This window comes from Cucurbita moschata, unplaced genomic scaffold, assembly GCF_002738365.1.
Source record: "Cucurbita moschata cultivar Rifu unplaced genomic scaffold, Cmos_1.0 Cmo_Scf00051, whole genome shotgun sequence".
In the NCBI taxonomy this organism is placed as follows: Eukaryota; Viridiplantae; Streptophyta; class Magnoliopsida; order Cucurbitales; family Cucurbitaceae; genus Cucurbita; species Cucurbita moschata.
Genome location: NW_019268567.1, coordinates 303,259 through 326,716, shown reverse-complemented (window position 1 = coordinate 326,716; position 23,458 = coordinate 303,259). Strand labels below are relative to the sequence as shown.

The window sequence follows — 23,458 nt, the reverse complement described above, 5'->3', positions numbered from 1 at the left end:
TTTTTTTTTTTTTTTTTTTTTTTTTTTTTTTTTTTTTTTTTTTTTTTTTTTTTTTTTTTTTTTTGCCTTTTTGAAACCCTTACCGTTACACGTCTGTCATATTTTTCATACTTAACATACATGGCTTCCCCATGTCTCACATGCATGAAGTGAATGTGTTAACATAGTTTCATAACATGGCATAAACATATCATAGCACAACATATTAACATAACATAGCATAGTTTATAACATGACATAACATAACATCACGTAGCACATTCTAAAGGCACTCATCATAATACATCACACAAGTCGTCCAACCAAGCCAATGGCAAAGCCACCTAACTTGATTGACCTAAGCTAGAGTTATTATATTATCCTTGGTGTTAGTCTGAAACTATATCCTTGACACCCAAGTCAACCTATATGGGCTCATGGCATTGAGTTAAAATATGTTAGAGGTCTTAATCCACCTAATGGTCTCAAATAATCGACTAATTTAGCTTAAAACACTTAAAATTGGTGGATCTGTTGCAGTACTCACCTCAATTGTCTCTAATAATATATATATATATATATATATATAAAAACTTTGAAAGGTTGAAAATGTAAGAAACGGATTCAAAAGTCCAACTCAAGCCGAATAATTTGTCTAATCTGAGCGGGAGTCGAAATAGAGTTGCTGAAGCCTTCGCAAGAGGAACGACTCAACCAAGCCGCACGCGAGCTGAGAGCAAGCTGCGATTTGGGGAATTGCTTGGCATCCGCACCATACGTGGAAGGGATGCAGCTGGGTCTCGAGTTGAGGTGCAAGTTGCGGGGCAAGGCGCCTTGCATTCTAGGCTTGTGTTGTGTGCTAGGTTGGGCCAAACAGGCGTTGTTGAGTTAGTTTTAAATTATTTCAATAAAGACCTATCCTCTAGGTTTAGAACAGGTCAATTTTGGTTAGCTATTTTCTTGTTATTAGTGGAGCTAGTTGAATCATGCCCTGTATTTTCGTTTTTCTGTCGTTTTATGTATTTGCTATAAAAAGGCATTGGAACCTATGAATAAATATAGATCATTCTGGTGCATTTGCCAAGTCTCTGAAACATACCGTTATCATTTAGTATTAGAGCCAAAGCAAAACAAAGTGATCCAAGAGAGCAAATGAGCGACGACAAAACACTCACCAAGATTCCATAGTTTGATGGTCACTATGACCATTGGAGTGAACTGATGGAAAACCTCTTGCGTGCCAAGGGTTTATGGAGTCTAGTGGAAGAGGGTTACACCGAATCGGCAGAGGGAATTGAGGTGACTGCAGCACAGAAAAGGAATCTTGAGGAGCTCAAGATGAAGAAGCATCAAGTGAAGCACTACCTGTTCCAGGCAATTGATCGGATTGTGTTTAAACAGATCTTGTATCGCAAAACATCCGACATCATTTGGGATTCGATGAAGAAAAAGTTTGGAGGCAACGAAAGGGTGAAGCGGTCTCTTCTCCAAACCTTAAGAAGAGATTTCAAAGTTATTGAAATGATGAAGAAAACATCGAAGATTATTTTGGAAGAGTAATGGTTGTCTCCAACAAGATGAAAAGCAACGGAGAAGACATGTCAGATTCGAAGATTGTTGAGAAAATACTTCGAACTCTGACTGACAAATTCACATATATGGTGGTGTCCATTGAGGAGTCAAAAGACACAGGAAAAATAATGATTGACGAACTGCAAAGCTCTCTGTCTGTACATGAAAAGAAATTTAAGAAGATCAGTCATGAAGAAGGTGATCAAGGTCTACATGTCAGAGGCAGAGGCAGAGGATCATACAGAGGACGCTTATTCAACAAAGCAACAATCGAGTGTTACAACTGCCACCAACTTGGACATTTCCAATATGAATGTCCAAATGGGAACAATGGAGCACATTTTGCAGAGATCGAATAAAAGGATGAAGTTCTTATCATGACGTTTGTGGAGCTTCAAGACACTAAAAGAGGAGATGTGTAGTTCATGGATTCTGGATGTTCAAACCATATGTGTGGAGAAAGAGGTATGTTTTCAAGCTTGGACACTAGCTTCACACATAATGTCAAGCTTGGGAACAATCACAAACTGATGGTTGGTGGGAAAGGAGTAGTGAAAATAATGCTTAAGGGAATTATGTGATCAATGATGTGTATTATATTCCGGAATTGAAGAACAACCTGCTTAGTGTTGGATAACTTCAAGAAAGGGGTTTAGACGTGTCATTCAAAGGAGGAGATCTAAACACATGCAGCATCTTTCATCCCTCAAGAGGAAAAATAGCAGAATTTGTTATGAGTGCTACTAGGATGTTTATCCTGCTAGGTGAATCAAATGACAAAATAAAGGAGGAGAGATGTCTAAGTTGATATCTCAGACAAGGCAGAGTTGTGGCACCATCGATATAGGCATCTCAGCTACAAGGGACTTCACACATTATGCAGTAAAGAGATGGTTTGTGGGTTTACCTAAAATTGAAGATGTGAAAACCACCTGTGAGGCGTGCGTCAAAGGGAAACACCACCGTGTTCCATTTCAAAGCAGAGCAAATGGAGAGTCACTGAAAGATTGCAGTTTATCCACTCTGATCTCTATGGTCCGATCAATCCACCATCAAACATTCAAATAAGGTACTTTATAAGCTTTATTGATGATTTCTCGAGAAAAACATGGATATATTTTGTGCTAGAAAAATCAGAAGCATTTCATCAGTTCAAGGCATTCAAAGCGTTTGTAGAGAAGCAAACTGGATTGTTCATCAAATATCTAAGAACAGATAGAGGAGGAGAATACAACTCAATTGCATTCAAGGAATTCTGTAAAGCACATGGAATCAAAAGACAGCTGACCACCTCCTTCACGCCTCAGCAAAATAGCGTTGCTGAACACAAAAAGCGTGCAATCATGAACAGGTGAGAGCAGCGTTATTGGAGAAGGAGGTACCAAAAGTTTTCTGGCCAGATGCTGTGCAATGGGGATATCACATTCTTAACAGATCTCCTACTCTCATTGTAAAATATATGACTCCGAAAGAGGCATGGAGTGAAAGAAAGCCATCAGTCAAACACTTTAGGATTTTTGAATGTATCGTATATGTTCATATCCCTAATGTTAAAAGAAGCAAGCTCGATGACAAAAGCGTGAAGTGTGTTCTGTTAGGTTTAAGATGTTCAATCCAGTAGAGAAAAAGGTTCACATCAGTCGAGATGGGATATTTGAGAAAGATAAGAAGTGGAATTGGGAAGATGTTGGTTATTCTGGTGAAGAAAGCATTGAACTTGAGTGGGAAAATGATTATGAAAATGTTGAGAATGCAGAGGAAGTGAAAGAAGCAAAAGAATACACTAATGACGTTCCTTCACCAAACGATCCACCAACTGGAGAAACAACAACAATAACGGGCAGGGTGAGAAAACCACCAATCTGGTCTGCATATTATATCACAGGAGAAGGGCTATCAGATACAGAGGAAGAAGCAAAAATGGCTAGAGTCGAGATTGAAACTCTAGCTTTCATGGCCATATCAGATCTGACCAGTTTTCAAAAAGCCGCAGGACATCAGAAATGGAAACAAGCGATGGATGCTGAGATACAGTCCTTCGAGCGGAACCACACGTGATCGCTGACTGCACGTCCCGTTGGAGCCAAGGCTATTGGGGTTAAGGGATTTACAAGACCAAATTAAATGAATTTGGAAAGGTAGACAAGTTCAAAGCTCGGCTGGTTGTAAAAGGGTATGCTCAAGAGTACGTAGTAGATTACACAGAGGTATTCGCACCAGTGGCTCAAATGGATACAGTGAGAATGATCATTGCTATAGCAGCACAAAAAGGATGGGGAATCTATCAGCTCGATGTCAAATTTGCTTTTCTACCTAGTGAGCTGAAGGAAGATGTATTTGTTGAACAACCACAAGGTTATGAAGTAGCAGGGAAGAAGAACTTGGTTTATAAGCTGCACAAGGCTCTTTACAGACTAAAACAAGCATCTAGAGCTTGGTTCAGTCGCATTGAGGCTTATATCGTCAAGGAAGGTTTTGTAAGGAGCTCTAGTGAACAAACATTATTCATCAAACAAAAGGGAAGTAAAATTCTAATTGTGAGCATTTATGTTGATGATCTATTGTTCACTAGTAATGATGAGGAGTTGTTAAATGAGTTTAAGCGCTCCATGATGGATGAATTCGACATGACTGATTTGGGGAAGATGAGATATTTTCTTGGCATTGAAGTGATGCAGAAGGCTGATGGCATCTTTATATGTCAAAGAAAATATGTTGTTGAGTCGATCGAGAGATTTGGGATGCAAAATTACAACTCTGTTTGCAATCTGATAGTCCCTGGACAGTAGGTTGGTCAAGATTAAGCTGGTGTGAAGGTCGATTCAACGCTATATAAGCAAATGGTGGGCAACTTAATGTATCTTACAGCCACAAGACTTGACTTGATGTTTGTGGTAAGTCTTATTAGTCATTTTATGGCAAATCCTACAGAGTTGCACTTTGCTACTGCAAAAAGAATCATGAGGTACTTGAAGGGAACTCTGGAATTTGGGATATGGTATCAACGTGAAGGGAAGAGTGAACTCTCAAGCTACACCGATAGTAACTATGTGGGAGATGTGGATGACAGTAGGAGAACTTCAGGCTATGTTTTCTTAATGAGTGGAGGAGATGCGGCATGGTCCTCAAGGAAGCAACCAATCGTCACTTTGTCAACCACTGAAGCAGAGTATGTAGCAGCAGCTACATGTGCTTGTCAAGCCATTTGGATGAAAAGGATATTGAAAGAAATCAGAGATGAACAAGATGAAGAGATGGCTTTGTTTTCAGACAACACGTCCATTATCAAGTTGTCAAAAAATGCAGTCATGCACGGATAGTCAAAGCACATAAGGGTTCGATACCATTTTCTTAGAGAATTGACAAAGGAAGGTGTAGTTAAATTGGTTTATTGCAACACTGAGGAGCAGCTGACCCAACGTAATGACAAAGCCTTTGAAGATGACATCATTTCAAAAGATCAAAGAAGCATTTGGCATGAGTGTTATGAACTAAACTCTTGATCGAGTTCAGTTTAAGGGAGGAAGTGTTGAGTCAGTTTTAGATTATTTTAATAAAGATATTCTCTAGGTTTAGAATCGGTCAATTTCTGTTAGCTATTATCTTGTTATTAGTGGAGCTAGTTGAGTCGTGTTATGTATTTTTCCATTTTTTCTCTATTTTTATGTATTTCCTATAAAAAGGCATTGTAACCTATGAATAAAGACAGATGATTGTGGTGCATTTGCCAAGTCTCTGAAACTTACAGTTATTCGGCCTGTTATTCGGCCTGTGGGCTGGGTGATGATTGTGTTGGATCTGGAGCGCTGACTGGACGTGGTTCGTGAACGGGATGTCGGATTTGAGTTCAATCCTGACCCGAACTTGACCCGTGGATTTCTTCTCCATAACCCAAACATTGCAAAAGAAACAAAAGAAAAAAACAAAGACCATGTGCGAACAAACGACAATAATGGATGCCCATTTGTCGTGTCGAGTTGTCATGTAGTGCTCAATCTCTTACCCCAAAATATCTCTCCTTTTATAAACTCATCTCTTTGTAATTTACAGGCAACCCAACAAAAAGAAGCCATGGTCAAGGAGGCTACAGCACAAGCAAAACTTGGGGTTGGAGTTGAAACCCTTTGGAAAGCTTTGGTTGAAGATTTGAGATTCATCATTCCAAAGCTCATGCCCAACACCGTTGAAAACATTGAGCTCCTTCATGGAAATGGTGGCATTGGCTCTGTCTTGCTCTTCCATCTTGGCCCCGGTGAGTTCTTCATCTTCCATATAATTCCACATCGACTATTTTTCTTCTTATTTTGTGTTGTTTCTTACTTATAATTAAGATCTTTGTACATACTCCGATGAGGTAAAAAACGTTAGTTTTGACCCTCGATTAAATTTTACCAAAACGAATAATCGAAACAGAAAGAAATGCTCATAAAACGCACTACCCACCAGCAACAACCTGCTACTTCTAAACCTATCCGCAATCTCAACTTTAGAGTAAACCGTCTCCCCAAAACTCTTGTGCTCCAGTTCAATTAGGGAAAAAAAACCGATTACAACATCAAAATAAGCCAATTATGAGCTTTGTAGTACTTTAATTACTAACCATTCTCTTAGAAATGTTTAGTAATGTTTAATTACTAACCATTCTCTTAGAAATGCTCCACGATTAATAATTTTTTAATGATTTTTCAATGTATGAATGTCACACCCCTGTCACAATTGCTCAAAGGTGTGAATAAATATAAAATTAGGGACAACTGAAATAATGAACGGTTTTACTAAGTGGAAGCTACTATTTAAACAAAAATAAATCCTATAAATAGCTCCTACAAAAACTCTACTGAAATAAACTATTCCTCTCCAACAAAACACAAACTCTACTGAAATAAACTATTCTATAAATAGCTCCTACAAAAACTCTACTGAAATAAACTATTCCTCTCCAAAAAAACACAAACTCTACTGAAATAAACTATTCCTCTCCAAAAAAGACGAATGGCTTAATAACTTGACTAATTTCATCTAAAATAAGTTGCACTAATTTTGACAACCCATGATTCCAATGTAATGTTTAATGTTCGATTTTGAACCAATCGATCTTATTGACTCACAAAAAAGAAAGATTTGCAGACGTAAAGATAATGAAAACCCAGAAAGAAAGAATCGTAGAACTTGACGAGACAAAACATGAATTTGGGCTAGAAGTGGTGGAAGGAATTATGTTAAAAAGAGGGTTTTCTTCTTTCAAGACAACATTCAATCTTTCCTCCATGGGAGAGAAGGAAACCTTAGTAGATATCAAGGTTGTTTATGAGACTGAAAGAGATGGTGAAGATGAAGTTGAGATGAAGGAAGCAGCAACAAAGCCAGCTCTTTCATTTCTTCAACTCTTGGAAAAGTTTCTTCTTCATTCATCATCTTAAAAACATGTTTTATATTCTTAATCTTCATATTATAATCTCTCACATCATCAATTTGGACTATATATATTGTATTATTGTAACATATTCTATATTTTAATTTCTAGATGTTCCAATATTTGCAAGGGCCACTGTTATATGTAATATAGTATATGCTTTTTCACATTTTAATTCTAATTTGTTAGCTTATATTTTGTTTTTTTTTTACCTAAAATACTGTTTAAAAAAATGTTTATTTTAGTTCAACTTTTTAGAATGGTTCTGTTGTCTCGAACCTACTCTAAGAGAGTGGGTTAACAACTCCTCCCAAGCGAGCAAACACGTCAACAAGCGATAAATAAATAGGACGAAATAAGTGGTTGAAAAGAGAAATATCGTGACGCGATTAAGAAAAACAGTGCATACACTAATGTTCAAGAAAGTCGAGCAAAAGCAAAGATAAAAATAGAATCAAGGGTGGGGTCGATGGTGTCAATAACAAGCTTAATGAGAGTCGGTTGAAAGGGCATGGGACGATTGTATATTCAGCATGGAGATATATTATATTCGTAGAATTTATGACACCAATATCACAATGGTTAACGACGACACAGGATCATCGAATATGTCAATCGACAGATACCATAACAAATCTTTATCTTCACGGATCTTAACAGTGCTAGATTTATTAGAACTCATTCTTATGCATATATGATAGAAAACTTATATCAATCAGTGATAGATATATGTTTCAAATATCTCTTACCTCTTTCTATATTCTTGTAATTTATTTGATTATAAATAAAGAACTTTTACATTATTTATGGTGTGGTTTTAGCAAACATTCTGTTGTATCAGTGCCCTTTTGGTTTAGCAACCTCTATCCTTTATTATTATCAATGGCTTCTAAATCTTTACTCTTCTTCTCCACCACCACTGCTGGCTTTGATGCCGTAGGGGCAGTTTTTATGGCTGCTGCTGGCGGAGCTGATTGATTACTCTTGGGTTCCACCCTTTTGACCTCCAAATCACTCTTCATCATATTTTGTACATACAACTTCACTTTTTCCAACATAATCAGTTTTCCCTTAGCCAACATAGCCTCTCTTATTTTCTTCCTAATTGACCCTTCATTCTTCACAAAAACCTTAACCTCAGGATCCTCATCAGCATTCTCATTAGAACTATATCGAATTTCAACAAATCCATCAATCTTCTGCAAAAATTTACCTTCGGAATTCGGGCGCCGCACTGGTCTCTTCACCAACTAAGTCACCGCCGGCCTCCTCTCCAAAATCGGCTCCCTCACCCCCCACTGTGACGACTATTCCAGCTTTAACACCATCTTCGTCTTTTGCAGGGAACATGACTCTCTATCTGTCTCTTGCCCTTTCTTAAAACAGAGTCATTGCCCTAATTCTCAAGCCTCTACCTTAAATCTCTGTAGTCCACACCTTATGGAAATCTTATGGGATATGGAAATCTTATGACCAAGTCCCTTCAAATGACCCTCTCTCTCTTCTCCTTCCTCTATGTTTCTCCCTTCTACTTTGTTACTTTGTGGGTTAGTCATATTTTAGTTGGAGCCAAGGCAACATTGTCGCTGAGCAATGATCCCTTTGCAGTTTTCGATTCCTAAGAAAGTGTTTTTCTACGTCTCTTCTAAACTAGGTGGTTAATATTTTCATGAAAAGTGTTTCTCGACCTCTATTTGAATTTTTCAATTCCAAGCTTCATGTTCATTCAAATATGACGCTCAGTTTGCAGGGTGAAAATTTAGTACTAAATTATATATATTATATTTGATATTTTATTAAAACAAATATCTTTTACACACGTGTCTTTCATTTATTTCTTTCAATTTATTACTCTTTCTCATATCCTTTAATTTATTTGATTATAAATAGAGAACTTTCAGACTATTTATTTATGGCATGGGTTTAGCAAATATTTTCATTTGACTAACTCTGGTAGAATTTTGCCCAATAATATATTTGCATACCTATATAATATTTTATACAAATCATATTTAAATATTATAAAATATCATAATATATATTTAACTAATTTAAACCTCATTCAAGTTTCAAATATATTATTATTTAATATATCAAATACATTAATTGATTTAATATTTAATTTATCAAATATAATAAATATAGTTTTCCTTTAATATATCTAATATATTAAATATTAATTTGAACACTTCAAATTAAATATTTTTTTCTATTTATTTAATATATCTAATATATTAAATATTAATTTGACATTTCAAATGAAATTTATTTTCTCTTTTATATTTAATATATCTAACGTTATTCTAAGCTAGCAAGGGGACCTTATAGACCTATCGATTATAAACTACAATGATATAAAATTAATTAATTAATTAAACTGTTTAATTAATCAATTCATTAACTATCGGTCACTCCACCGTAGATCTGGACTTGCACTCTTATGCATTGTAGGACAAGTTATGTCCATTGATATAATCATTACAAGCAAGTTGATCCTTCACAAGTTGTTCATAATTACAGCTATGTCAAATGTTCGTATTACCCCTATAATTACATCTTTCACCTTTAAGTACCACTAATTCTATAATGAACAATTTGTTTATGACCAAGTCCCTTTCGAGCCAATGAGAGGGTGGGGCCCATTATTTAAGTTCTCAGTACTTAAAGACAACAACTCATCTACTTTCCTTATATGGAAAGGAGTGAATTTCATCTCATGATATTATGTTCCCAACTCTCAATTTCGTCAAGTCCTCGAAATGGTAAGCATATTGAATCGGCTAAAAAAAGTCATTCACATCCATGTAAATCAAAGGCAAGAGTTCATAACTCACTCAGGATTAAGATCAAGTCGCATATGATCATCTTGTGAAATATTAATCTTCTCAATTAACAGATTTATGAAGAGTGATTAAATATTTCTTGGTCTAGTCTTATATAAACTCATTGTATAGGATACCTCGCTTACATGTATGCACAGGAATGATTTGGATCAAATCATTTGCAATAATTACCTAGTGGGCCGTATCAATAGATAGGATAAGGCATCCAACCTTATCCATATACTATAGACCCTTTAGGTTATTACTTGAACATCATCCTCCTCTATGTCAACCACTTACGATTCAAGATTACATTAATAACCTTGGATTTTCATACGATCAATAACAATTAAATTACAAATAAAATAATAAAAATTATTATTAGAAACTAAATAATTAATTACGAAGCTTTAGGGCATAAATCCCAACACTTAACTTATTAATGTCTACTTTTATTTGAAAAGAAAGTAGCACATGACTTGAGTATTTGTTAAATACTCTTAACCGCAGTCGCATCACATTTGAGACCTATCTTTTCCTAGAAGACGAGCGGTTTTAAGTATTTGATGTAGGAAGAAGAAAGTTTTCCAAGAGTTGAAGAAAATAAAGAGGTGGGGCAGTTGCAATTGCGTCCATGCGAGCTTGTTCATCTTCTCCATCTTTTTCAGTCTCATAAGCAACTTTGATATCCACAAGGCTTTCCTTTTCACTCAAAGAGGACAGCTTAAACGTTGTCTCGAAAGAAGAAAATCCTCTTTTCAATACATTCCCTTCCAACACTTCTATCACAAGTTCATGCTTTGTTTCATCAACTTCCACAATCCTTTCCTTCTGGCTCCTCATCGCTTCCTCCTCTACAAAAACTCATATTATAAGACCAAAAGAAGTAAGGAAATTAGGTGAATTAAGAGCATGAACTCACTATGAACAAGATGGAAGAGCAAGATAGAGCCAACGCCGCCATCTCCATGAAGGAGCTCAATTTTTTCAACGGTGCCGGGCATGAGCTGTGGAATGATAAATCTCAAGTCTTTAGCCAATGCTTTCCAAAGGGTTTCAATTTCGACCCCAAGTTTTGATTCAGCTTTAGCCTCCTTCATAACCATGGCTTCTTCACCCTTTGATTTGGCTGTAAAAGTTTCATAGAGATCAGCTTAGTTTATGTGTTATAAAGGATAAGAGATTCACAGTTTTAGACCACAGATGGCTTCCATGCATTTATCTTTGCCTTTTTGCTTCTTGTTCTGTGCTCCAGGCTTTGTTGAAATAATGACATTTGAGAAACATGCCATTTTTGGTGAGAGTTGACCATGCATCAAATGCATTAAATAATCAAATAAATACTTTTCTATTTTGGCTTATTATATGCACTTTTCAATTGGCATCGTAAAATTCAAAACTGGGCTCCGAGACGACGTCGTATGAAAGAACGCCAGAAGAAAATCGGGAAAAGTATGCGGTGAGCGTGGATCGAACACGCGACCTTCAGATCTTCAGTCTGACGCTCTCCCAACTGAGCTATCCCCGCATAATGTGGTGAACTTTATACTTTTTTATATAATAATATTATTTTTATTTATATTCCATACTGATATCGATTTTATTATAAATATCTTTTTGTTAAAAAATAATTTTATTCTCTTCCAACTTCAATTTATTATAATTTAATTCAATATTATATCGATTAAAATTAATAAATATACCAACACTTTTCTAGTGGACCGGGTCATAATAATATGGGCAATGGTAATGAGACGACGTCGTATGAAGAATATACTTTGGAAGAAAATAGAACATAATTATGCAGTAAGCGTGGATCGAACACGCAACCTTCAGATCGAGCTATCCCTGCCTTCTGTCATGATTTTTATATCCAAAAATAATTTTAAAATTTATATTATGATTATCCAAAAATAATTTTAAAAGGATTAATTAATTAATAAATCAATTGTTATCAGACTCATAACACGAATCAAACTATGGTGGAAGAATTTTGTAGTCAAAGTTTTGAACCTCAAAAGTTAGTGTAACTGAATAAGAGCGATTTTTAGTTTTTGGTTTTATTTTTCTTACCATTTAAACTTTCTCAAATTTGAAATTCACGTTGGTCCATTTGTCTAAAATCTAATAGATGAACATTTGAAAATTATCCAAAATTTTCTTTAATTATTAAATTAATAACTTTCATACATATCCCAAATTCATCATAAACAAATGACCATTTTTGTTATCTTATTAACTAACTTCTAAATTATTACTATGGGATAAATTTTAAATTTGGGTAATTATGAGGTTATTTTTTTCAAATTTACAAACTTTAGGGCCATTTTTGCAAATTAATTTGTTAGGGTTACTTTTGCGAATTATAACATTAATGGAGTTATCTTTGCAAATTGGATCTTATGTGGATTCATTTTCCAAATTTACCTTTTTAGAGCTATTTATCTAAAAATACATTTTTATAGCTACTTTTCCAAATTTGCACATAAAGTATACATAACTCGAAATTTCCATATAAACCTTCTTTAAGTTTGATGTATTTTTATAGTTTCCTCCGTACGTTCAATTATGTGTAACTGTCATTGTTAACTTTTTCTTTCTTATTTTTAGGTAAAAGTTAATAATAATAAGTTTTGTCTATAAATATATTTAAAAAAAAATTGTCACTTCAAATTAACAAATTAATATAATTTTAAAAAATATATTTATACTTGGTATAAAAAAAAAATAAAAATTAAATGGTCTATTACTAGTTTTCATCCCTCTAAAACATATTTGAGTTTTTAACAAAAATTTCAAAAACAAAAATAATTTTTTTAAAATTTTATTATCGATCTTTGTAATTGATTAATATTTTAAAATTAATTCTATAAATATTATTTTGACTCATGAATTTTTTTTATTATTTACATTTAAATTTTTAGATTTGAAAGATTAATTTTGCTTTTAAAATTTAGATACGAATATAAATGTTTATTTAAAAAATATAAAAATCATAATCAATAAATTGGAGCACACTCTCAAAAGCAAAAATAAAAGAAAAAACTAATTAAAAAATACTTTTGGAAAACATTCATAATAATACGGGAAATGGTAATGCGACGACGTCGTATGAAGAATACATGCCGGAAGAAGATGGAAGAAATATATGCGGTGAGCGTGGATCGAACACGCGACCTTCAGATCTTCAGTCTGACGCTCTCCCAACTGAGCTATCCCCGCAAGTTGTGAAAACTTTAATATGGATAAAAGTACTTGTAGTGGACCGGGTCATAGTAATACGGGCAATGGTTTTTGATACGGCGTCGTATAAAGAATTTACGCACGAGGAAATAGAACAAAATCATGCGGTGAGCGTGGATCGAACACGCGACCTTCAGATCTTCAGTCTGACGCTCTCCCAACTGAGCTATCCCCGCTTGTTGTGAACACGTTGAAATATAAATAAAATTTATAAAACAAACATATTTTAGCCATAATCTGTGCTATTCTTTTATCTTAAAGCTTCTGTTCTTTTTAACTTTGAAAGATTTTAGCAGTGAGATTAGAGTTGGGAAAAAGTTATGAACTCTAAATTCCAGCCTCATTTTGTTTCTGTAAATGGAGCAGCGGGAGCCACTGGATAACGCGGCAGCCGTATACGGAACAGCAACGACATACACCCATCTCACTCTCACACCAGATAATCCATCACGAATTTCTTCTTCTCTGCTTCCTCATATTCCCTTTAATCCCAAATGACAAGTTTCATCAGATTCTCTTCCTTCAACCTACTACACGACAATTTCTACACAAAACCCACCCGATTTAATCCTCTTCCGCCCCCGAAGGTTGCCTCCTGCCACCGAAATGGGTTCCGTTTGAGGCCTTGTCGAGGGAAGTTGCCGTTTCTTAGCGGGGGTTGGGGTAACAATGGGGTTTCGGGAAAATACGGAGTGTTTAAGGGAAAGAGAGGGCTAATTGTAGCAAGGTTTAATCAGGGTTTTGGGTTTAACGGCGGCGGAAGCGGCGGCGGCGGCGGAGACGATGGTGCAACCGCGAGGCTTCTGGGTAATATCGCTTTGGCTGCTGGGTTAACTTACCTTTCAGTAACAGGGCAGCTTGGCTGGATTTTAGATGCGATCGTTTCCATTTGGGTCTGTATTCATCTTCTCTCTTCTCTTGTTTTGATTCTCAAATATTGAATGAGTTTTGATTCTCAAGGATTTGGGAATTTCTTAACCTTCTCAAAGAAACATTGGTTATTTCCTTTAGTGTTCGTCTGTTCGGCTCTTATTAGGACTTGTCCGTGTGATGAAAGGGCAGCTCTTCGTTCACTATTATCTTAATACTTCACTGAAGAGTAGTAATAGGAGCATGTTTATGGCTGGCTTTTGCTATCTCTGCCTTTGAAAACTGATTTCTAATGGGAAAAACATTAAGTTTGTATTGAATTCTCATTTGTTTGCATTCCAGAACTGATTGAAGATGAATTCTTCTTCTTCTGCATTCTTGTGCTTTGTTTTGATCTGCTAACATATATGCATATTCAGCTTGTTGCAGTTCTTGTACCAATTGTTGGAGTGGCCGCTTTTATATGGTGGGCAGGACGAGATATTGTTCAAAGCACTGTAAGTCTGTTATAACTTTTGTATTTTCAATCTCGAAGCTTGAGCTTATGCAACTTCATATGCAACACCTTCTTGCAATTGCAGTGTCCTAACTGTGGAAATGAATTCCAAATATTCAAGTAAGTGTTCTTTAAAGGACTTAATATAAGTTCGGCCTCGTTCGAGATCCCTCGATTCGTTTCGTGCAATTTTCAGCTGTATTAACTAACACACTTCTTTTACTTCCATATTGCAGATCAACTCTGAATGAAGAACTGCAACTATGCCCTTTCTGTAGCCAACCTTTCTCTGGTAAACCCTGAGTTCTTATAGATCATCTTCGAGTTTATATCGTTAGCAGTTTGAGCGATTTACTTCTTCTGGGAACGTTGTTGTTGTTGGATCATGAACTGATTTTACCATTTCCTGATCTATTCATCATGGTTCATTTAGCTTCTTTCTTTTCCTTTTCAAATTCAGTGGTGGATGACAAGTTTGTGAGGGATTCCGTGATGTTCTCCAACAAAACTTCTTCCACCTTTGGACAGGCTTTCAGTGACTTTACTTCTCCCAGAAAAGGTAATTCGTGATGGAGTATATCCCATCCAACATCAAATATTTAATGTTCTTGAAACTGAACTGCCTCTTGTGATTGATTGTAGGGAAGGAAACCTCTGGTGCTGTGGTTGACATAGAAGCTGAAGTAAAAGATGTGGACTGAAGTAGTCTTACTGGCCGTCTTCATTCTGGTATGAAAGTTTGTCGTCGACTGAGTCGATACATTGCTTTGCTTTCTGGTGAACGCTTTCTGATTTAGCCTTTGCACCATCTGTCATTTCTCTATCCTTTAGCGTCGTCTCGCCTTTGCAACTTCAACAAAACGAAAGCTCGTTTTCGCTCTCGTTTTTTTGCTTATTCATCTGAATACCACATAGCAACTTGTAGAGCATAAAACAGCTTACTCCATTTCAAAAACTCCTAAAACGATTGAACCCAGATATCAAAACTTCTAAAACGACTGATCCCAGATCCAAAATCCCAGTTCCTGCAGATTTCAAAATTCCTGGCATTGGTGTTCAACTCAGATCTCTAGGGTTGTGTACTTGTTAGTTTATTTTGTTCATTCTTATTTCATTTCGATTTTACAGGTATTTAGACAACAATGAGATTCTGATTATGATTCCAGTGAAGTCGAGGTAAACACGATCACGATGAGAGGAAAATTTTCATAGATTCTGTATATTGGTTATGTCTTAGGGTGGCAAGAAGAAGTTTCCAGTTCTGAAAGTATAGGAGAATTTGTGAAATGGTTCCACTGTGTATATCCTTATTTGACACAACTATGTTTCATCTACAGTCTTTTACCCTGTAACTTGTGACTAGAAGAACATGAAATCTTTCAATTTTGTTGCTTCACATATTGGGAAATGAACCTTTCTGGTTTGTTTTATTTTTAGATACTTCCCAAGATCGTCGAGAGTATCCATGTTACTTGTAGTTCAACAAAGATCGTGCCTTATTCATCAAGCTACGCTCGGATTTTTGAAATTTTGACGACAATACCTATTTTACACCAATGAAACTGTCAATATACAGATTCTGGCAAAAACAACATGCTATTAGCCAAATCAATCTTAAAACACACGAGGGAACAAGAGGGGTTTGTATTCTACTTGCTAAGAACGTCATCCATGATAATATTGGATGCCATAGCTTTAAAGACATGATAAATTATTAACTAATTTTAACATCAAACACTATCACCAAACTTATATACCTTGGGAAGAAAGGAATTCATTATTCTTGCTATGCTACTACAACAATGGACTCGATATCGTCTACAGTCGGGAACGGATGAAGATCCGTTTCTTGTTTTGCATTACGTTGGCTGATCCTTTGGGACCTTCCCCTGGCAACTTCTTCAGTGGTACAGACCCATCAACAATGTTTGCAGATGTACAATGGTGTAGTTTCATTTTGTTCTTGTTTGCCTCTGCTTCTTCCATCTCTGCTGCCATCTTATCCATCACTAGCTTAAGCTCTTCTGGTTGCTTTTCATTTAAAGAGGGTGAATGGGGCGGGTCCTTTAATCCTCCCTGCCTAATCTTATTCACCTGATTATTACCTACATCACCCAAGTATGAGAAGAAACCGAAAATAAGGAGACGCAAAGTTGAATACTAGCAGAAGTCTTCCAAAGCTCATCCTTGAAAAACCAGGGCATTGATCATTTCAGCCAAGAAAGGAATGCAAGGAAAGAAGCTGTAAACATAACAATGCCTTTTCGCCATTTGAATTGAGTTAATTGTTTTTCGTAGACCAAACCAACTAAAATGACAGCAAATTATCAGTAGGGATGCAACTAGATCAATTCAGGTCAGTCATTTATCAGAGGCAATACTATACCAACGATTCAGATTAAGAAAAAACAAAAAAACTGAAGCCCAAACCATTTTTTTAAATCTAAACCAATCAGAGTATAATCTAAAACTGGCACAATAAGGGATGATCTCAGCGAAGCCAACAAAAAGACTTTGGACCTAATAAAGACCCAAACATCACTCAAAGACTTCTCAAGATCTTGTTATTCCTCTCTTTCCAAAGTCCCAGAAAACAGCACAAATTCCATGCCACAAAACCTTCCCCTCTCTCAAAAGGGAGGATGGAGAAGTAACTTCTCAACAGTCCAAATCCACCACTAGCACATATTGTCTTTTCTGGGCTTTCCCTTCCGAGCTTCTCCTCAAGATTTTTAAAACGTGTCTTCTAGGGTGAGGTTTCCACGCCCTTATAATGTTTCATACTCCTCCTCGACTGACGTGAGATCTCACAATCCACCCCCTTCAAGATCCAACGTCCTCGCTGGCATTTGTTCCTTTCTCTAATCGATGTGGGATCCCCCAATTCACTCCTCTTCAGGGCCTAGTATCCTTACTGGCACACCACCTCATGTCCACCACCCTTCGAGACTCAACCTCCTCACTAGCACATCGCCCGGTGTTTGGCTTTTATACCATTTGTAATAGACTAAACTCACTATTAGATATTGTCCTTTTTGGGCTTTTCCTCAAGGTTTTGCGTCTCATAGGGACAGGTTTACACACCCTTAACAGAAGGTTTCAATCTCCTCCTTAACCGACGTGGGATCTCACACCATATGTCTAGATAAACTTAAGCCAAACTCCTAAAAAAAAAAAGAAAGAAGAAAATCTGAACAACGAGGGCTAAATCACACAGAAAATATGGACCAGGTCTCTAGCTGCCCAACTACAGAGAATGCAACACAATGACCTAATCAGGGTCATCAACCCCAAACTTTATCTAACGTGTTAACTCATGGAGACTTGGCACAATAAATTGAGAATTTTCACCTAGAGTCACTCGAGGGAAAACTGGATCAAAATAAATTGGAATCCAAATTTTGGTACTTATTTTGGAACTGCTGGAGGAAAATTGAACATTCAGGCCGAGCAGAATTCAACTATTTGGAACTTCACAAAGAACTATGACACACAAACCATCCTATTGCAATATGCAAACTTCAATTTTCTTCCACGCATATTCCTAATACAAAACAAACGTAATACTATCACAAACATTTTCCATCCTTTTGGGGCAACGGGGTGGGAATAAATCCGATATTTCAGAAAGTCGAACAGAATATTTGGTTGGGGTAGCGAAGAAGCCCATACAAAATATTAGAGCTATAGAACACGATACTGAATCTTAACCAGAACTAATTAGGGTTCGTAGTGTCTTCGATGTAAATGAAAAAATTGAAATCACAAAAAAATTTGTAAAATAATCCACAGATGTATGTTTGTGAGAAAGAGAGAGGAAAAAGAACCGGAGACGGCCTTGAGAGAGGTGAATATGGTAGAGTCCACGGCGAACTTGCCAACGCCGTTAAGAAAGTGGATGATCTTAGTCCGCAGGTCGCGGTGGTGAAAGCCGTCTTTCAGATTACGAATACGGTTGTTTCCGGCGACGTCATCCATTTGATCGGTGGGCGGCGAAAATAATCTACAGGGGAGAAGAAATAAACGGGCTTCGATTATCTCTCGACGGGACTAGGCAGTCTGTCCGTCGGTAAGATTATGTAGCAGTTGGTTGGGCTGAAATGAAAACAGTAACCTTTAGTTTTGTCCACGTGGCACGATTGATGCTTTAAGTTTACTTGAGGCTAAATTACAAAAATATCCTCCAACTTTGAGCTATTTTCAAAAATGTTAAATCAGCAAAAAAGTGACGAAACAACCAATATTTTAGAAAAATGATTCAGGTATTTAGATATTTTAGGAATAAATTATGCACTAGAAATGTTCGTCCACCCTACGAAGTTTTTCATCCCAAACACATTTGATACAGTAGTTTTTATCGACTATCTTGTAATCTCTTCTTGATTATAAGTGTTTTCACAAAAGAGTTGCTTCAATAATTTGGCATCTGTGTAAGGTTGGTGTATGTTTATCTATGGTTGTAGCTTTGTATGATCTTCTACGTCAAAAATAATTTATTGAGATTATTTTCAAGTGAATTTCTTTGTGTCGTGAGTAGTCCATGGTATTAATGAGGTATTGCCAACACGATGGGTGATCTCTAAGTCGTCGGAGGAATCAAGAAACTCAACAGCAACAACTACAACGCGTGTGCAACATGTGTGATATTGTATCTATAAGGACAAAACCTCGAGGAGATTGTTGACAGAAGCAAAACTACGCCGCCAAAGGAGGATCCTAATGGCGCCTTCCCAAACAGAGAATTAAAACAGACAAAACAATGTTTTCCTTAAAAATCACAATGAAGAAGAATTGTTGGAGAACATTCCAGATGACAAGAAATCGAAAGAAGCATGAGATATGTTCATGTCGTTTTTCTCAAAGAAGAACGATACGAGGTTATAACTTCTAGAGAACGAGTTGTTATCAATTTCACAACGTAATATGACGATTGCTCAGTACTTCCATAGGGTCAAATCGATTTGTCAAAAGATTACTGAATTTGATCTGGAGTCCATCATTGGAGAAGCTCGAATGAAGAGGATTAATCCAGAGATTGTAACGAGAATATATAAGTTTTATTATTGTTGTATAAGGATAATCCGTTCAACCATTGCTTGTAGAGCTTGAAATTTGCTAGCCAGCCAAAAATTTATGGCTATGCAAATGGGAGGCATCACGCTAAAGAGTGGAGAAGAAACACTCTACACAAGTAAAAGTCGGAGCAACAGTAAGTCACATGGATACAAAAATAGCGACAAAGGAAGAAGCCACCAAAGAACTGCATAACCTAGGAGAACTCAAAAGAATGACTACCATAGTTCCGAAGAGATTTGAAGGCATTTTCTATAATGGTAGAAAGAGGTGTCACATGTATAAGGATGGTTGGTCCAAGAAAAAGTCCGTAAAAAATAATACAGCAACCTCCAAAATGGAGATGGAGGATGAATGGGATGCAGAGCTACTATGTGTCTTAGAACAAGATGAGCTAGCACTCATGACAATGATGGAGAGCATAACGATTATGAGAATGACTGGATTGTTGATCCAGGATACTCAACGCACATGACTGGCAATCCAGGTGGTGTGTAGAAGCATGGTGGCCCTAAAAAAAGAAAGTCTTATCAAATTCAAACAACATTAAAGAAATTCTACCACAAAAGACTAGGAGATGTTAAAGTCATCTTTTGCAAGAGGATTTATAAAATAAAGTGTACCTTGGATGGGTATGTCGAGAGATACAAGGCTTAATATGTAGCTTGAGAATTCTTTCAATAATATGGAGTAGACTATGATGAAACGTTTAGTTCAGTGGCTAAGATCACTACCGTATGGATCTTGCTAGCACTTGTCGTAAGTAAAAATTGGAAATTATGGCAAATGGATGTGAAAAATGTTTTCTTGCATGAGGCCCAGAAGATTTACATGAACCAACCAAAGGGGTTTAAGAATGTAGTTGGTATCATAAGTCGGTACATGCAAAGTCCAAAAAAACCTCATTTGGATGCGGCTCGACGGATCTTGAGATATGCCAAAGGTACAATCGATTATGACTTTTTTGTACAAAAAAAGCAAAAACTGCAAGCTAGTTGGGTATTATGATACTGACTACGGAGACCACAATACCCAAAGATCAATCACGGGGTATATGTTCAAGCTCGGTTCAAGAACAATTCCTTAGTATAGCAAAAGACAACCAACAATATCATTGTCAACAATAGAAACAAAGTACAAAGCATCAACTCTAGCAACTCAAGAAAGTACGTGGTTAAAACTCTTAAAGGAGTATTTGCACGAGAAAGTTAACTTTCTGGTACCACTCCATTGCAACAACTAGTCTACAGTTCACCTAGTAGAAAATCTTGAAGGAAGAAAATGTATGACCAAGTGGCAAACTTGTTAACGAAAGGGTTGAATACTGGCAAATATGAAGAAGGCTTTCACTATCAATTTAACATGGTGCGGTGAATAAGAACTAGTGCTGAAAGAGAATGTTAAAAAGTCATCAGTAGCCTAATAGGGTCAAACCTAAAAATTGTACGAGCACATTGTCTATATACTTCAGAAACAAAAAAAAAAAAAACTAAATATTTTGGAAAATTATTAAGATATTTTAGGAATATAGATATCTAGGAGGTATTTTAGGAATAAATTATCTGACATCTACTATAAATACCCTCCACTCTACTCAGTCTTACATTCTAAGCAATCCCAAACACAGTAGAATATAGTAGTTTCTACAAAAGGTCACGTAATCTCTTGTTGATTGAGTTGTGTTCAATGTCACTCATCACATAATTGCTCCAAGCAGAACACGCTTAATTTTGAATTTCTTAAGGTTTAGCTACCGAAAAAAAAAAGTATATTGTTGGTATAGACAGTAACTTTTGAGTCTTTCTTAGTCATCTTATTTTCAGGATCACTCTTATTCATATATGGTCTCGATTTATTTATGTACTCGTCCCTTATTGATATATGGTCTCGATTTATTATATAAAACCAAAAGCAAATATTTGCAAATACAAGTGTTATGATCTTGCTTGAGAGATGTGTATAGTTTAGACAACATATGTTTTCTCCAAATCCTGAAGTTCGAAAGCAAAAGAAACACCTTTGTCTTTCAATTCTTGTAAATCATCAACCTTATGCTGATGCCATGCCAAATTCTCAATGGCTTTGTTTTCTTCATCACTCCCTCCCTCTAAGAAACCTCCCATTATTCTCCCATCTTTGATCCAATAACACCCAAACTTCGGCTTCTTCGCTCTCGGATTTCTATTTCCAAACACCACGGTTGCATCTCCGACGTTGTCTCCATAAAACCGCCACGACAGATCGAAAACACGCGAGTAAAAGTAGGGTACATAATCATATTCTTCAACAACCTCCCCCTTTGCCATGATACCCTCCACAACTTTCATAGCTGATTTTCTTGCATGATCAACATGTTCGACTCTCCTCATCTCATTATAAATCTTCATCGGAAACCAAGCCACGTCCCCGATCGCATACACGTCGTCGATACTCGTTTTAAACAACCCATCCGTCTTAATCCCTCCTCTACTCATCTCAATCTGCCCTTGGAATAGCCTTGTAGAAGGTCTTGCACCAACCCCAACTACAACAAAGTCGGCTTCTAACTCCCTCCCATTTTTTAGCTTCACCTTCTTTACCTCACCGCTCGAATCGCTTTCAAGCTCGATCACAGACGTCTCGTTTATGAGATTAATCCCTCTTGACATGTAGTATCGCTCGTAGAATTCGGCAATCTCTTTCGTAAATAGTCGGGACATGAGCCATGGATCATTATACACCATTGTGACACTCAAATTGTTGAGCTTTAAAGCTGCGCCAACTTCAAGTCCAATGTATCCACCTCCAACAACTACAACTTTCCCATGTTTTTTAACTCTAATTTCTTCAATAATTTTATCAGCATCTTTAACATCTCTCAAATACAAAACATTCTTGGCTTGATCATCTCCTTTTACACCAAAATCACTCAATTTTATAACCCTTGATCCTGTTGCAATGATCAAAGCTCCAAACTTTAAAATTCTACCATTTTCACTTCTCAAAGATTTGGAATGAAGGGTGGCTTCCACAATCTTTGTGTTGAGTATCAATTCTATCCCTTTCTCCTCATACCAATTAGGATCCAATCTCTCCCCTCCACTCCCAACACAAACATGAAACTCCGGCAGCCTCGCCGCATTCGTCGGAAATAGATATCCCTTGCTGAGAGCGGGACGTTCGTATGGCGCTACCGACTCCTCCGAAACGATGGCGAGCTCCCCCGGTTTCACGCCTTGTTTAACAAACTCCCTTGCGGCATATCCTGCTGCTACTCCTCCTCCAAGAATCAAGTATTTGAAGAACTTGGAAAGGTAGTAGTTACCTTCTTCAAGTAGCTGTTTTGCCTCGTTCATCTTGTTTACAACATGCCTTCCGTAGAGATAAACAGCAACAGTACTGAAAAGGTTCCATTTTTGGATTGATCTTTCGATGTGTTCTACTTGGTCTATCAATGCCTCTACTTTCTCCTCCCATTCGTCGCTTCGTTCCCAACTCGAACTTCGATCGAGTTCTTCTAATTGGGTCACTAGATTCCTTGATGTTTTTTGTAGGACGGCTAAGTTTTCTTCAAAATCTGTGTAAATCTTCAATTTTTGGTTGATTCTATCCCATATGAACGACCCCATATTGCTCTCTCCTGCACGGTACGATCTATTAGACACAAAATTGAATATAAGAAGAGACAATACCTGGACTATATCCAAGTTGAAGATATGAATATAGAGTGAAAGGATATCGATGCATGATATAAACGACATTGCCTGTATTTATAAGACAAAAAATGACACACAAATGGAAGATCAAGAAAGGTATCGGAATGAACTGTAAAGAAGCAAAGAATTGTTTCAAGAATTAGCCAACAATTAAGATAACAATTAAGATACGTTGCCTCTTTTTTTTTTTTTTTTTCATGTATTATTATTATTATTAGTGTTGCATCCAAACATATTTTCATTCATTTCTTATATAATTTCATAACTTTTCATGATTTAACCCTTTTATTTGATA

General features: G+C 36.5%; 5 protein-coding genes and 3 non-coding genes across 8 annotated transcripts; 2 read left to right on the top strand and 6 right to left on the bottom strand.

Moving 5' to 3' along the window:
* The first annotated feature begins 5,579 nt into the window (after positions 1 to 5,579).
* On the top strand, positions 5,580 to 7,090 carry LOC111436013 (phytohormone-binding protein-like). Its single transcript, XM_023073669.1, has 2 exons — positions 5,580 to 5,803; positions 6,679 to 7,090. Exons 1-2 carry the CDS (start codon positions 5,623 to 5,625, stop codon positions 6,969 to 6,971), a joined length of 474 nt encoding a protein of 157 aa, XP_022929437.1. The 5' UTR covers positions 5,580 to 5,622; the 3' UTR covers positions 6,972 to 7,090.
* Positions 7,091 to 7,827: 737 nt separating this feature from the next.
* On the bottom strand, positions 7,828 to 8,314 carry LOC111435904. Its single transcript, XM_023073505.1, has 2 exons — positions 8,178 to 8,314; positions 7,828 to 8,131 (listed from the first exon to the last, which is right to left on the bottom strand). The coding sequence occupies exons 1-2, from the start codon at positions 8,312 to 8,314 to the stop codon at positions 7,828 to 7,830; spliced, it is 441 nt and encodes a 146-aa protein (XP_022929273.1).
* A 1,890-nt stretch (positions 8,315 to 10,204) lies between these two features.
* Positions 10,205 to 10,947, bottom strand: LOC111436019 (phytohormone-binding protein-like). Its single transcript, XM_023073673.1, has 2 exons — positions 10,709 to 10,947; positions 10,205 to 10,640 (listed from the first exon to the last, which is right to left on the bottom strand). The coding sequence occupies exons 1-2, from the start codon at positions 10,890 to 10,892 to the stop codon at positions 10,342 to 10,344; spliced, it is 483 nt and encodes a 160-aa protein (XP_022929441.1). The 5' UTR covers positions 10,893 to 10,947; the 3' UTR covers positions 10,205 to 10,341.
* Positions 10,948 to 11,241: 294 nt separating this feature from the next.
* TRNAF-GAA lies at positions 11,242 to 11,314 on the bottom strand. The gene has a single exon. It is a non-coding gene; the product is annotated as a tRNA-Phe (tRNA).
* A 1,621-nt stretch (positions 11,315 to 12,935) lies between these two features.
* TRNAF-GAA lies at positions 12,936 to 13,008 on the bottom strand. Its single transcript has one exon. It is a non-coding gene; the product is annotated as a tRNA-Phe (tRNA).
* A 124-nt stretch (positions 13,009 to 13,132) lies between these two features.
* Positions 13,133 to 13,205, bottom strand: TRNAF-GAA. Its single transcript has one exon. It is a non-coding gene; the product is annotated as a tRNA-Phe (tRNA).
* Positions 13,206 to 13,357: 152 nt separating this feature from the next.
* Positions 13,358 to 15,831, top strand: LOC111435981. The gene is made up of 7 exons (XM_023073629.1): positions 13,358 to 13,922; positions 14,319 to 14,396; positions 14,481 to 14,515; positions 14,632 to 14,687; positions 14,856 to 14,954; positions 15,038 to 15,124; positions 15,524 to 15,831. The coding sequence occupies exons 1-6, from the start codon at positions 13,524 to 13,526 to the stop codon at positions 15,094 to 15,096; spliced, it is 726 nt and encodes a 241-aa protein (XP_022929397.1). The 5' UTR covers positions 13,358 to 13,523; the 3' UTR covers positions 15,097 to 15,124; positions 15,524 to 15,831.
* A 135-nt stretch (positions 15,832 to 15,966) lies between these two features.
* On the bottom strand, positions 15,967 to 23,175 carry LOC111435980 (monodehydroascorbate reductase, seedling isozyme-like). Its single transcript, XM_023073628.1, has 3 exons — positions 21,486 to 23,175; positions 18,223 to 18,490; positions 15,967 to 16,500 (listed from the first exon to the last, which is right to left on the bottom strand). The coding sequence occupies exons 1-2, from the start codon at positions 23,074 to 23,076 to the stop codon at positions 18,471 to 18,473; spliced, it is 1,611 nt and encodes a 536-aa protein (XP_022929396.1). The 5' UTR covers positions 23,077 to 23,175; the 3' UTR covers positions 15,967 to 16,500; positions 18,223 to 18,470.
* Positions 23,176 to 23,458: the final 283 nt, after the last annotated feature.

Excerpts from the sequence above, each read along its gene's own strand:
- LOC111436013 (XM_023073669.1), top strand. The coding sequence starts at position 5,623 with ATGGTCAAGGAGGCTACAGCACAAGCAAAACTTGGGGTTGGAGTTGAA. Across the intron at positions 5,804-6,678 it reads GCTCTTCCATCTTGGCCCCG|ACGTAAAGATAATGAAAACC; the intron begins GTGAGTTCTTCA and ends AAAGATTTGCAG.
- LOC111435904 (XM_023073505.1), bottom strand. The coding sequence starts at position 8,314 with ATGTTCCCTGCAAAAGACGAAGATGGTGTTAAAGCTGGAATAGTCGTC. Across the intron at positions 8,132-8,177 it reads GCGGCGCCCGAATTCCGAAG|TTCTAATGAGAATGCTGATG; the intron begins GTAAATTTTTGC and ends AATTCGATATAG.
- LOC111436019 (XM_023073673.1), bottom strand. The coding sequence starts at position 10,892 with ATGGTTATGAAGGAGGCTAAAGCTGAATCAAAACTTGGGGTCGAAATT. Across the intron at positions 10,641-10,708 it reads GCTCTTCCATCTTGTTCATA|AGGAGGAAGCGATGAGGAGC; the intron begins GTGAGTTCATGC and ends GAGTTTTTGTAG.
- LOC111435981 (XM_023073629.1), top strand. The coding sequence starts at position 13,524 with ATGACAAGTTTCATCAGATTCTCTTCCTTCAACCTACTACACGACAAT. Across the intron at positions 14,688-14,855 it reads CTGTAGCCAACCTTTCTCTG|TGGTGGATGACAAGTTTGTG; the intron begins GTAAACCCTGAG and ends TTTCAAATTCAG. Across the intron at positions 14,955-15,037 it reads CTTTACTTCTCCCAGAAAAG|GGAAGGAAACCTCTGGTGCT; the intron begins GTAATTCGTGAT and ends GATTGATTGTAG.
- LOC111435980 (XM_023073628.1), bottom strand. The coding sequence starts at position 23,076 with ATGGGGTCGTTCATATGGGATAGAATCAACCAAAAATTGAAGATTTAC. Across the intron at positions 18,491-21,485 it reads ACAAGAATTGAAAGACAAAG|CCCAACCAACTGCTACATAA; the intron begins GTGTTTCTTTTG and ends TTTTCATTTCAG.